At 41.7% G+C, this 12,738-nt stretch overlaps 1 protein-coding gene across 1 annotated transcript in view; it reads left to right on the top strand.

Annotated features, from left to right (window-relative positions):
* The window catches only part of GAS6 (growth arrest specific 6), a 39,642-nt gene that overhangs the window by 23,078 nt on the left and 3,826 nt on the right, over positions 1 to 12,738 (top strand). The window contains exons 7-14 of the mRNA XM_005516579.3: positions 457 to 582; positions 1,789 to 1,910; positions 2,025 to 2,143; positions 2,533 to 2,722; positions 8,111 to 8,275; positions 9,738 to 9,906; positions 11,485 to 11,657; positions 12,443 to 12,668. Coding sequence (XP_005516636.2) covers positions 457 to 582; positions 1,789 to 1,910; positions 2,025 to 2,143; positions 2,533 to 2,722; positions 8,111 to 8,275; positions 9,738 to 9,906; positions 11,485 to 11,657; positions 12,443 to 12,668 — 1,290 coding nt within the window. The remainder of the gene's footprint in view (positions 1 to 456; positions 583 to 1,788; positions 1,911 to 2,024; positions 2,144 to 2,532; positions 2,723 to 8,110; positions 8,276 to 9,737; positions 9,907 to 11,484; positions 11,658 to 12,442; positions 12,669 to 12,738) is intronic.

Raw genomic sequence — 12,738 nt, 5'->3', positions numbered from 1 at the left:
ATTTTAGCTTTGTGAATATATGAAAATTTATTGTTTGCCTGTCTGAGGACACAGAACAGAAATCTCTGAAGCGCCACAAGCTGAGTGCTCCTTCAGTGTTTTGGTAAAATTCATGCTGCTGCTCCTAAGTTTTTGCCTGTTGCTTTTTTTTAACCTGCAGTTTCAGCCCCCCTGATTGGAGGGGCGTTTTTGTTTTCTGGTAGTTGTTTTGTTTTACAGGTTTTTTTCCTGTTTAATTTTGCATTGCTTTTTCCAACCGTGGTTAATGGCTTAAGCTAAAAAAGACCAACTAATTTTGAAGCCTGAAGTCACTTCTTATAGCTAGCTAACCCTAAAAGTAGATTCTTAAAGATACCGATTCTTTCAGTTTCCAAAATTATGCAGGGATCACTCCATGTGAACAGTGATGTGATTATACTCCTCTGAAGTCGTGTTGTTTAATTGCTTGTTTTGCAGACATAGATGAATGCACAGCATCAGCAGACATCTGTGGAGAAGCTCATTGTAAAAATTTAATAAGCTCGTATGAATGCCTTTGCGATGCAGGCTACAAGTACGATGATGTGAGAAAAACTTGTCAGGGTAAGCTCAACAAAAATGTTAGCATTTATTACATAATTTAAATCTGTAGAACCCCAGGAATTTAGTTTCAGGCTATTTCTTTTTTTAATCTTGCTTACACACTGGAGTTATGTTCCCTTTCTCTGGCTGGGAGTGAGTTTGCAGTTTGCGGTCACCTTTGAGTTCATCGAGCTTGCTGGCATCTTTGAGTTCAGTGAGTCTGCAGTCATCATTGATGACTTGAATCAAGCTGTATGAGCAAAAGTACTGAGATTTCTTGAAATTTCAACAAGTGCAAGATCTGGTGAAAACTCAGAAGCATCTGTGCATGTTGCTGTCTCTCTTCATAGGACAAGAAAAGTTACAAAGCAGTAGCTCTTTTTTCAAAACCTGTCTTGTGCTATTACTCTGAACTAGGAACTTAATATATACTGGAACCATGCACAGTTCTGCTGGCTACACTGCTGCAAGCTTTCTCAACAGAGTAAGTTTTGAAAGTATTCCAAAACCAGCATTGCTCCCTGCCTTTCGTCTAAGTTAACGTAATGATTCCAATCACACTCCAACCGGTTCTGTTCGGCATTAAGTGCTAAACTCTGCCTGAAGAGATCCCCGTGGGCTGTCACAGTTTGCTTTCCTGCACATGTTTGTGAAGAAGATAAAAAATAGATGAAATAAAAAGGAAAGAAAACAGTGAATGAGAAACTCAGGTTTTATGTGCAGTCCCTGACTGCAAGGAGCAGGAGCCAGTCAGTACAGGCATAGCAGAAGGGGCCTGAAGGGTGGAATCTTGTCTAGAAGTGAAAGCCTAGGGCTCTGCTCCAGCAGACAAGTAGTTGAGTTCTGCTTCCAGCCTTCCCACTGACTTGCTATGTATCTTTGGGCAGCTGGAATCTATCTGTGAAAATAAATTTTGCAGAATAAGCTAAGTTGGAAGGGGCCCACAAGGATCCAAGGATAGAGTCCAACTCCCAGCCCTGCACAGCACCATTCCCAAGAGTCACACCACGTGCCCAGGACCATTGTCCAAACACTTCTTGAACTCTGTCATGCTTGGTGCTGTGACCACTTCCCTGGAGAACCTGTTCCAGTGCCCAACCACCTCTGGGTGAAGAACCTTTTTGTAATATCCAACCTAAACCTTCGTTGACACAACTTCAGGCCATTCTCTCAGTTCCATCACGTTTAAAAAAACTCAGTTTCTTCTTCTTTGCTGGTCTTGTGTAGATATAGATGAATGCGAAGAAAAGCTCTGTGAGCAGACCTGTGTCAACTCACCAGGGAGTTACACCTGTCATTGTGACGGCAGAGGGGGAGTGAAACTTTCCCAGGACATGAATACATGTGAGGTATGTCAGTGTTTATTACAGTAACTGCAAACAGACCTTTACTTTACTGCACTCTCTGATTCTCTTTCTGCTGCATGAGGAGAATAAGCACTCAGAAATATGTTTTGATTATAGAACATCATACCATGTGTGCCTTTTGCTGTTGGAAGGAGTGTTAAATCCTTGCACCTGGGGAGGATGTTCAGCGGCACTCCTGTTATCAGGCTGCGCTTCAAAAGGAAACAACTGACGAGGTGAGGACAATTTAGAATGACAGTGAAACGCTTTGACTGGCTCTGATGCATGCAAGGAAGTTGTTACAATAGTAATTTACCCTACATTCATCATTATTTGCTTGGATTATGAAGTCCCGTAAGGCTAAACATTACCTAAACCAGTAATTAAGAAAGGCAGCCTTGACCACAGGGCTGTTAGGATAATTACTGAAATATAGTATTGTGATCTTTATTCTTAATGATGTTTTAAAAGCTGTATTTACATCTTAAGGCTTTCAGGACTGCATTAAAAGCTAGAATGTTTTAGAGCTTTAGAGCTGCTAGAATTGATGCTATCTGTATGGAAAGTACTCTGTGGTTTTTGAACTCTGCATAACTAATTTATTTCTTGGCACCTGTGCGGTCAGACTTGTGGCTGAGTTCGACTTTAGAACCTTTGATCCTGAAGGTATCCTTTTCTTTGCTGGAGGCCATCAAGACAGCACATGGATAGTGTTGGCTTTGCGCAAAGGACGGCTAGAGCTGCAGCTGAAATACAATGGCATCGGCCGCGTGACCAGCACCGGACCGCTTATCAGCCATGGCATGTGGCAAACGGTGAGTCCAGACCCCTGCCGAGGCCTTACTCCTTCTTGGCTCGTTTGGGATGTACTCATCAAGGTGCAGATAGACTTCGTGTATTCATGGGAAAATGCTTTTCCAACCTATCTATCAATTAATGGATAATGCCAGTATGCTATACATTCTAAGGTGAGAAGGGGATATTTGTCTTAATAAATTGAATTATACTTTATATCCATTGTAATATAGACTGCATCTCTAATTTGCACAACCAGAGCAACCACTTGCACAAACAGTGCCTTTGAGATGCAGTAGGGCTAGGATGACTTCATGTCAGCTCAAGAAGATGCCCTCTGCATGAGGGCTAGAAGTGAGTAAGAGGGAAGGAACTCTGCATCTGTTCTTTTAAGACAGTTTCCAAGTGTGTTTGGTGTGTGTGTGGGGGGGGGTGGTTGCTTTTGTTTATTCATTCATTTGTTTAGTCACAGGCCTCAGATTTTCTGAGGCCTTGACAAATCTCTTACGGTACAGGATATTTTTTATAAAATCTTCAGGCCTGTTGATATACAAAATAAACTGCTTCCCTTGTAAAGATACTGGGGTCTATTCTAGAATCATAGAATTCCAAAAAAGATTTTAAGAGACCTCTAACATCATCAAGGCCAACTGTCAACCCAGCACCACCACTTTAACCCCTAAAGCATCTTTTTATTGTTACCATAATCCTAGCAATCTCATGAGATTGTCAGGATTCATGTTCTTCTTGGCATCTCACAGAACATCGACTGCTGATTTTGGGAGTGTTATGGTTGTTGCCATTTGTGCCAGGATCATGAAAAGCATCCTGCAGTATGATCTACACTAGATGAGCAGTTTATACATGCTTTCTCACTTCTGCCTTTTCCTCTCTTTTAATTTTTTCTTACTTAATTAGTTCTTTTAACTTTTAAGATGATGAGCCTCTTGGGGAGCAGGTGGGAAGTTCACAGCTAACTCACATTTGAGACAAATGCAGATACTGGTAACTGTGAATCATTTTCTGGTTTACATTTTTTAGTATATAACAACTCAAAATTATACATTAAAGAAAAAAACAAGGTAGGGAAAAATTTGTTTCTAATTAATAAATGAAGAAGTTCTTGAATACATTCACTATCAACTACTGACATTTGGTAATGTTTCCAGCAGATGAGGTGATGTTTGGTTCAGTTCCTTTAATGTCAGTGAAATAATTTTAGATTCCAAATGGAGAACTGGAGAGGTTCAGTGAAGCTGTAGATAAAATATGTGACATGCTGTATCTTTACATATAAGAATAGCTTCAAGCCAGTACTTACTGAATTTTATGGTAAGAGTAGTTCTGCTAATCTGAAATATGACAAATTGTAATTGTCTGCAAAGAGAGGATGGTGACAGAAGATGTCAAAAGCAGAGTGGATGCCACTGGGGTGACTTGGGAGTCACAAAAATCAGCAGTTACCAAGTTAATTCATTTAACACAGGAGCTAACATACTTGTTATGAGGTAATTACTCATTATGAGGTAATTACAAACTACCCCATATTAGTTTGAGGGGACACAGCTGAAATGTGTTTCCTTTCTTCAGGGAGAAAGGCAGTGTGATAAAAGTAAGTGTCATGGTTAGGCAAGAGTTAAATATTTCCTGCCAGCTATCAGTGTCAGGGCTCTTATCCCCAGGTATCATCCTAACCAAGAAATTGCCTGGCTGAGTGGCTGCAGCAATGTACCCTGCACATTTTCTGAGGGATTGTGTGATTCCCTCAGAAATTCTTCCCTGAGCCTTTTTGGGACAGTACAGACCAAGCTGTGGGTGCTGTGCGGGGCAGGAGCCACACTGATGGGGTGGAGGCAGAGGTGTCCCTGCAGCCAGTGGTGCTGCCCTGCATGAGGGCTGGGCAGCTGCCAGAGGCATAGATAGGATGATGGCACGAGTGGAGGAGAGAGCAGCATGCAGTGCTGGCACAGGAATGTGTGCCTGGAGCAGGTCAATGGCCATAATTCTGGTGACTGCCTCCCAAAGTGACACAGTGCAGTGCTGATACTGCCCCAAAGCACAAGGATTTACTCACGGATGAACAGCAGCAGGAGGAAAGAGCCTTTAGTCTCTTGATTTCATAGTTTACACCTTTGAGACCTGGGACCTTGCCTGGTTTGCTGGGGAGCTGCTGATTTCTCCTTTTTCTGCTGTATTTTCTTATCTCTGGCTTTCACCCTAGAGATACTTGTCTCTCTTCTGCTTGACATCTAGTGTCACACACCTCTAAATGCAATTTAATCTATATGGGTGACTGATACAACTATAAATATGTTCCTACATTTTATCTCCTCCTGCATTTCTCTGTTTTTCTTTGTCTGGCATGGTTTTTAATTTAGGAAATCCTGTTTAAGGATTTCTTTTTACTGTCTCCTATTACAAAACATGTAAGCATGGACTTGTGTGTACTTTGCCACATCGCTTTCCATAAAGCACAGCCCCAACAATCTCCAGACGTCACAGTCCAGGTTTAAGTGCAGTTGTGAGCTTTAGTCTGGACTTCAGTATGCACAGAATCAAGCCCTTAGTTTTGATAGATATTAATCAGAGGTCTTTGGATACTGGAGAGAACTTCCTATGGGTCATGAGAAAACAGCAGTTTTAGTATTTGACTTTCAATGGATGGAAAAACAACAAGTATTTAAAAGCAAAATATATGAAAAAGCTCAAGCAGTGTTCCCATCTCTTGAGCAAAAGTTGCATACTTTAATGGAAATACAATGGCATTTTCAAAACTTCAGGCCAATATTTCTGCCTAGGTATTTTCGCTGGTGTTAATCCTTCCTAAGATATTTTGAAATGAGCATTGAACCAGCATTGAAAACACAAACAAGCAAACCTCAGGAAAAAATTTTAATGTGGTTATTTGTGTGTAACCCAGCTGGATGAAGTGGCACATATGAAATTATGATAGTAGAGAATGCACTCGCTTTCTGTTTGTTTTTCATTTCCAAAAACAGCCATCATTTTGTCTTATTTTCAGTGTTCAGTTCAGTACTGCTCTGAGGACACAGTCTGGTTAGCAAAAATAATAACTTACCTGCACTGTTAAATGTCAGGGCTGAAAGTTAAGCAATCACAAGATTGGTATTTGGTTCTAACCCTGCAGCTGACTGTAGCTCTGTCCCTTTTCTGTGCTGTCCACTTGCTTTTCAGCAAACAGTGGACAGGCTGGCTATGTGCTATGAGCTATCCTGGACATGAATCCAAAACACAAAGCTGAATGCCTTATGGCTAACCATATGAGAACCTTTAGCTATGAGAACTGTCCTCCTGAGTGTCCCTAAGCCATGGTGGCAGGCAGCAAGTAGCTTCTCCTTGCCACGAGAGTGGGGAACTGGATCAGGATGCTAACTACTGAAGAGCTTCCTCTTTTGGTTTATATGTTATGGTGGGGCACCAGCAATTAAGTTTTGACTATAAGAAGCAGGAGCTTAAACAGCCAGAGGGCATTGTAAAGTAAGCAGAATGTAATTTCCTAAACTGGAATCTGTTGAGAATTCCCACAGGGATTAGCCCCTTCTCTTATGGAAGTCTTCACTAATTTGAGTTTGCTTGTATTAAAGATCAGATGCAGCTAAGAACTCAGATTTTTTTTCTTTTTTTAATTTTTATGTTATTACTTGCTATGCAATCTAATAAAATTTTAGAAGGCCCTTGATTTCTGGTGACCCTGTAAGTAGCAGTATTTCTTCACAGTATGGGCACTGCTGCTGCCAGCTTTTCCCAATTCCCATGTGCTTTGTCTGCCCACTGTCTGTGCCAGGAGCAGGGAGATGGTCTGTGCCAGCTCCTTGTGGCCCAAGAGCCCAGACCATTGGGGCAGTGGTGACCACGACACTGAGCAGAGGTGTCTGTGTGAGTTTTTGGCTACACAGCCCGTGTAGCTCAGCTGTTGCTGCCAGGACCTGTGGGCTTATGTTCCCACACACTGAATGAGCTTTGCAGCCATCCAATATCCAAAAAAAGCCTGTTTGAGACTGGCTTGTGTGTCTCCATGGAATGCAGTCTGGAGGTGTAGGTGCTACTTTAAACAAGCAAGCTGCAGACAAATAAGTTCATGTCCTGTAGGATATGGCACAGGACAGCACACCAGGTGTAAACAGTGCTGTAGCGATATGAACCAGATTGTACTGGAATCCACAAGAGAAGGAAAAAGGTTCATGAGAAGAAGAAAGTCTCTGAATAATCTTTTCAACTATCGAATTCACTTTATCTTCATTACTGAAGACAGCAATCCAAAGGGAGTGCCAGGTACAAACCTGCTCAACCCTGTCCTCCTTTGTGTTACAGCCACAGAGCAAGAGCTGAGAATGGCTGGTAAGAGCAGTTTTGGGACTGCAAAACGCAGAGAAAGGTGCTCAGGACCCGGCCTGCTAGCAGGGAGAGGGAAGGACGTGTCTAAACATCCTCTGAAACAGATAATGGGCTCTGTCTGTACAGCAGCTCACTGATGGAAGCAGCATCTGGGTGTCCCAGGGGACAGAGCTGTAGAGATGAAGAATGAGTAGGTGGAGTATCTGTCATAGAGTGGGAAGATTATGAAATAGTGGAGGTGTGTTCCTTTCTTCTCTGCAGGAGGATTGGGATTGTCTTCTGCTACAGCCACAGAAAACCCTGTTGGTGGTGGGACCCATGTCCCAAGGCAACAGAATCTCATCTGCTGTTCATCAGTCTGATGCTTCAGCTTTGGACTTACACCTCCTCTCCCTCCACAGAAGCTTTATAGTGCCTGTCTATGCAGTCTGATTATAATCAAACTTATGAGATTTTTTAAAATTTCAGTGGTAATAGAATCTTCCTAGAAGTAGCTTTTCAGAGACATGGAGGGAAAATTTGCATATGCTTTTTTGAGAGAAAAGTTATTGCCTATTACACATTTTTATTACCCTCTCAAGAATTACATCCTCTGTTGTGCTTTTTGCAGGGGTTGGTATTCAAAGACTGGATCAGGGAGTCTTCTGCGTTATCTTCCACTGATCCAACAAAAGACATCTTGTTTGTCTTTCCAGCTTTTCCTTTCACCTGCAGCTGCAATAGGAAGTTTCTCATTATTAAGCCATGATTTCATTTACATTTTGCATAAAACAACCTACAAAAGTCATGTATTTAATCCAGTCGCATTTTTCACATGTAACTGCTCTGAAGTAGCTGGAGTCTCTTCACTATTAAGAGTAATCACAGACTGCTTTGTAGAGCAGATTTACATATCAAGATGGAATGTAACTTAAAAGGTGAACAAAGAGGTTTGGGGACCGAAAATATTTCTTTGTCTTGGGGATTTCTCTGGGGTCTGTCCTGTAGCTGAGGCTGCAGATACTAAGTTCTTTTCATACTGAATTATTCAATTTGCAATTTTGCTTTTTCAGATCTCTGTTGAGGAACTCGAAAGAAATTTGATTATAAAGGTCAACAGGGATGCAGTTATGAAAATAGCTGTCTCAGGGGACCTGTTTACACTAGACAAGGGAGTGTATCAGCTGAATTTGACAGTAGGAGGCATTCCTTTCAAAACAAAGGATCTTATTCTACCAGTAAGTATAGCATGATAACTTGTATTCCTTTGCATGCCTGAAGGGCTTGATTTCATCTTCTCTTGGGGTAATGTAGGTCATTCCTGAGAGCAGTTCACCTTCCCTGAAACAGGTGTATGATCACCTTCTGGATACAGCTTTCTATCCATTGACTATAGCAGGAGCCTAAACCAGCAAAGTTGAGACTCCAGATTTTTTGATTGGTAAGTTTGGATGAGATGTATCCCACCTGCAGAGTTAGGGCACAGCAAAACTGGAGCACGTGACAGAATGCAGAGTGGTCCTGCTGGCTTGGAGAGCATGAGTGGCTCAGGGGAATCTGGAACCAACATCAGTGGCATGTTTTGTGTTGCGACCAAACTTTGTGCTTCATGTATAACATGTTACAGTTTGCTGTTCCTGTTTAGTGAGACACAAGGAAAAACAGAAGCTTATTTTTCTTTATTTCCTCCTAACTGAAGTAGATACAGAACATGAATAAAAGTTATTCTTTTGGGTGCTTGGGTGAGATTGGATGATTGCTGTGTTTCTGGAATAGCTGCTGCTCAGGCTGGTTTGAATGTCCACCACAAGCAAAGTTGGCACCTTGAAATCCAAATTTGCATCTATTTTTTCCTAAATGAGGTGATGAGCTTGTGGCACTGTGACTGGGAGTGCAGCATCTGAGCCTCACAGCTCCTGTGCCTCACAAGAAGTCATTCAGGGCCACTGCATGTCAGAAACAGTAAGCTTCAGGGCGTAGTCAGAATCTAGGATTGAGAGCCAGAAACTCCTCAGGTTTTTATCCTGGCTCAGACACTTAATTCTCTCTCCTTCAGTTAAACAGGGGGAGTGGTGCTGGTTTAGAGACTTTGCAAGGAGCCTTCTCTTTACACACTGACTCACATTTTAATGCTGATGTTTGGTACAGGACAGCGTAACTAGAAGCTGGAAGGAATAAGGTGTGTACAGAACGGTGTGCTGGTCTTATGGTGCAGGTGCCCCTCCTTGAGCCAGAACCTAAAAACTTATACCATGATCAGCTCCAATGTCTGTCTTGTGTGTCAGGGTGTTTGCAATGACAAAAAGGATTGGGATTTTCAGCCATAAGTTAGCCTCCAGCATTTGCAATGCAGAATTACAGAGCTTTGGCTACAGAACTTTAGAAATAAGTTGTACTAATGATGGGCAACATATAGAGGAGCTTACAGAATCAATACAATCAAATCAGCACCTGCACTAGCTAGTGCCCTTGTGGCCTGTGGAAACAGGCTGAGCTCAGGGGAATTTTCTGGGGAAATACTGACCACTCACTTGCTTGGGGTTGCAGGTTTGGGGTTGCAGCCTATTGGTTTGCATGTGCATAACAAGTCAAAATTGTTTCTACTGTTTGGTATCATAGTATTACTCAGTATTCCTTTGCACACAATCCCTCTTCACTGAACAGTAGTTTGAGACATAAGATACTGCTTTATCTTCCTAGATAAACCCTCGGCTGGATGGTTGCATGCGAGCGTGGAACTGGCTGAATGGGGAGGACACCTCTATCCAGGAGACCATAAAGATGAACGAAAAGATGCAGTGCTTTGCTGTAGCAGGACGAGGGTCTTTCTATCCTGGCCGAGGTTTTGCTGTGTTTAATCTTACTTACAGTAAGTAGGCTGGGATTTTTATTTCTGGCCTGTTGTCCTGCCATTAATCATACCTGGCTAACAAATGGTGTAACACTTAGATGTATGCCAAATTTCACTGTGGATTGGTGCAGAAAAGACTAAACTTGTGGCTCTTCTCCTGTGAAGGAGGGCCTATATATGATAGCTCAAACCAGTGCAAATATGCCCAGCACGGATTAGGTGGTTTCTGTGTAGCTCCAGTAATACATTTCACACCCAGACTGCCTCCAGCTCATCCTCAGCCTTAGAGTCTTTACATCTCTCTGTCAGCAGCTTAGGTGCTTCTGGTCCTTACCATTGTTTTCTGCTCAACAGAGAGATCTGCAAGCCATACTGCTGTATTTTGAGGTCATGATAGACAGAAAAAATAATATTGTCTATTGTCTTGGATTCACTTTTAATCATGGGGTGTCATTACTTACACTTGGGACAAATGCACTAAGCATATCTCTGATAGAAGCCAATGAAATTGGCATACAGTAATAATAGGCTTCAAATCAAACTTGTCCATACTAATGTAGTACTCAGAAAGACACCTTTCATTGTTCTAGATTATTAAGTTTGCTTATCTGTGTAATCAACTATCAGTATTTCTGAATCCACACCAATGCAGACCATCTATTTCAGTGTGGTGTTTAAATCCTGCTCTGCGAGAGCCATCTGTTCAGTGTTGTGTACATTTTTCTGCCATGCCATGGTTAATTAGGGAGTACCAGATGTCTGTCATATTACTTAGCACATGGATTCAAAAGTTGCAAAGTGAAGACAAGGGAGCATCTGAAGTGCAGGTGAAGAGGTAGAGATGACAGGACTCAGCCAAGATAAGGCCTCAGCACCTGCATTTTTTTCAAACAATTATTCTCTTTTTTTTTTTTTTTTTTTTTGCTTTGCAGTGGTAAGCTTAATAAGGAATGGATCACTGTATTTCAATATGTGAGAGAGGTTGCAGGAGCAGGACTGAGATCTTTCTTTGCAGCCTGCATTACCTTTTAAATTATAAGGGCACTGAGGCAGTAAGAAGATACCAGAAAGTTTAATTCAGGGTTCAACAGGTAAAATAAAACACGCCACACTTCTGAGAGACTGGTGATCAGGAAGAATTTGAGTGTAGTATGCTTATACAGTTTTTTAGTTTAATACAGGCTTTCATAGAAATGTTTCCAGCATGTCAAATTTCAACTTAGATTTCTCAACAATCTTTGGGCAGACTGGTTCAAAAATTGGTTTTTGATTGACCTATCTTGCAGCAGTTCTTTGAATGTGTCAGATTGGCAGCCATGGGACTATAACAAAATAACTCTTTGTGATAAAAAAAAAGCTTAATGTTATCCTTTGAATTCTGAAAAGCAGCAGAATGCATAAGGTAACAAGAGGAATCTGATGCCATTTTCTTGTCCAGTTTTATGTTCAGGTGCTTTGGAATGATTTTTTTTTTTTTTTTTTAATAAAAAAATGTGACAGTCCCTCCAGATGCTCATCTACCTATGCTCTTCTCCAGGGAGGAACTGAACAGCTTACCCATTTAACACATTGTCCTATGAATTTATTTTTCTGCAGTACAACCTTCTTCTGGAAATGAAACCAAGACAAATTGGGAAATTGAAGTAAATGCTGTAATTCAGCCAGCAACAGACACTGGTGTGCTGTTTGCCCTGGTTACAGAAGAAGCATCTGTCCCTTTATCACTATCTCTGATTGACTATCACTCCACAAAGAAACTGAAACAACAGGTACAAACAAGTATTTTTGTAGAGAAGTTTCCTTGCTGTTTCCTGGTAACTGGAAGTCAGTTTCAAAAACAGTTGTCAGGTTTGCTGCCTGCCTCGTTGTTTGTCCCACCTGTTCAGAGCATGGTCTGAAACAACAGTGCTTGCCTGAAGTTCTGCCTTACAGGTGTGTGTCAGATGCTAATGGAGAGCTCTTGACAAATGTGGCTTAGGTAAAAGACAGAACTGCTCTCTTGAATGCAGGCTTTTTTTTTTTTATTTTCCTGGCACAGAAACTGTTTAGTGCCATAAACCAGGGATTTCTATTCTCGCTTATCAGTAAGTGTCCCAAAGTAGCCAAGAGACAGGCTTTAGGTGTGGGAAAGATGCTGGGAAAGACCAGTTTTGGTGGAGTGTTGAAGCTACTATTTAATGGCATTCATAACAAAGGGCTATGGCATTCCACAGGGGTAAACCAGGGAGTATTTCACTAACTCCCATGAGCCAGTTTTCATTTATAGTTGTTTCTGTTGGTTTAGTTCCAGTGCAATGTAATGACTTCAGCAAGACCCACTAAGAACTCTCTCTGACAAAACATGATTTCAAGAATTAGTCCCGCTGGTTCACTGGTTTTTCATCTGTGCAATGAACTCAGAACACAATCAGCAATAGTAATAAGCCTAATTCTCTGGAGGCTCTGCAAAATATTTGTAATAAAGGGCACATTGGGCTCATCCTGGTACAGGGTAAGTGTAGCTAGGTATTTTTCTGCTCACTGCCTGTTTTTCTTTCTTTCCCCTGTTGTTCAGTTTATCATCGTGGCCTTGGAGAATACAGTTGTGTCCAGACTGGCAATAAATCTCTGTGATAAGAAGGAACACTCTGTAGACATCCTCCTCCAGAAAGATCACTTATCCCTGAGGGTAGATGGGGTAGCAGGAGAGAGTGAACTAGGCAGCTCTGAATTGGAAGATAGTCTGTCTATCTTGGAGAGCTCTTTGCAGTCAACGAAGACATACGTGGGAGGATTGCCAGGTGAGCCTCCAGTTTTGTACTATGGACCACAGACTTCCAACTTGCCTTGGTAAGCTGGGAGTCAGGAAAA

This window comes from Pseudopodoces humilis, chromosome 2, assembly GCF_049639895.1.
Source record: "Pseudopodoces humilis isolate 2021_Gansu_Grassland_sample_001 chromosome 2, ASM4963989v1, whole genome shotgun sequence".
NCBI classification, from domain to species: Eukaryota; Metazoa; Chordata; class Aves; order Passeriformes; family Paridae; genus Pseudopodoces; species Pseudopodoces humilis.
Note: the sequence above shows the minus strand (reverse complement) of the source record. Positions and strands in the feature narration are given on the sequence as shown.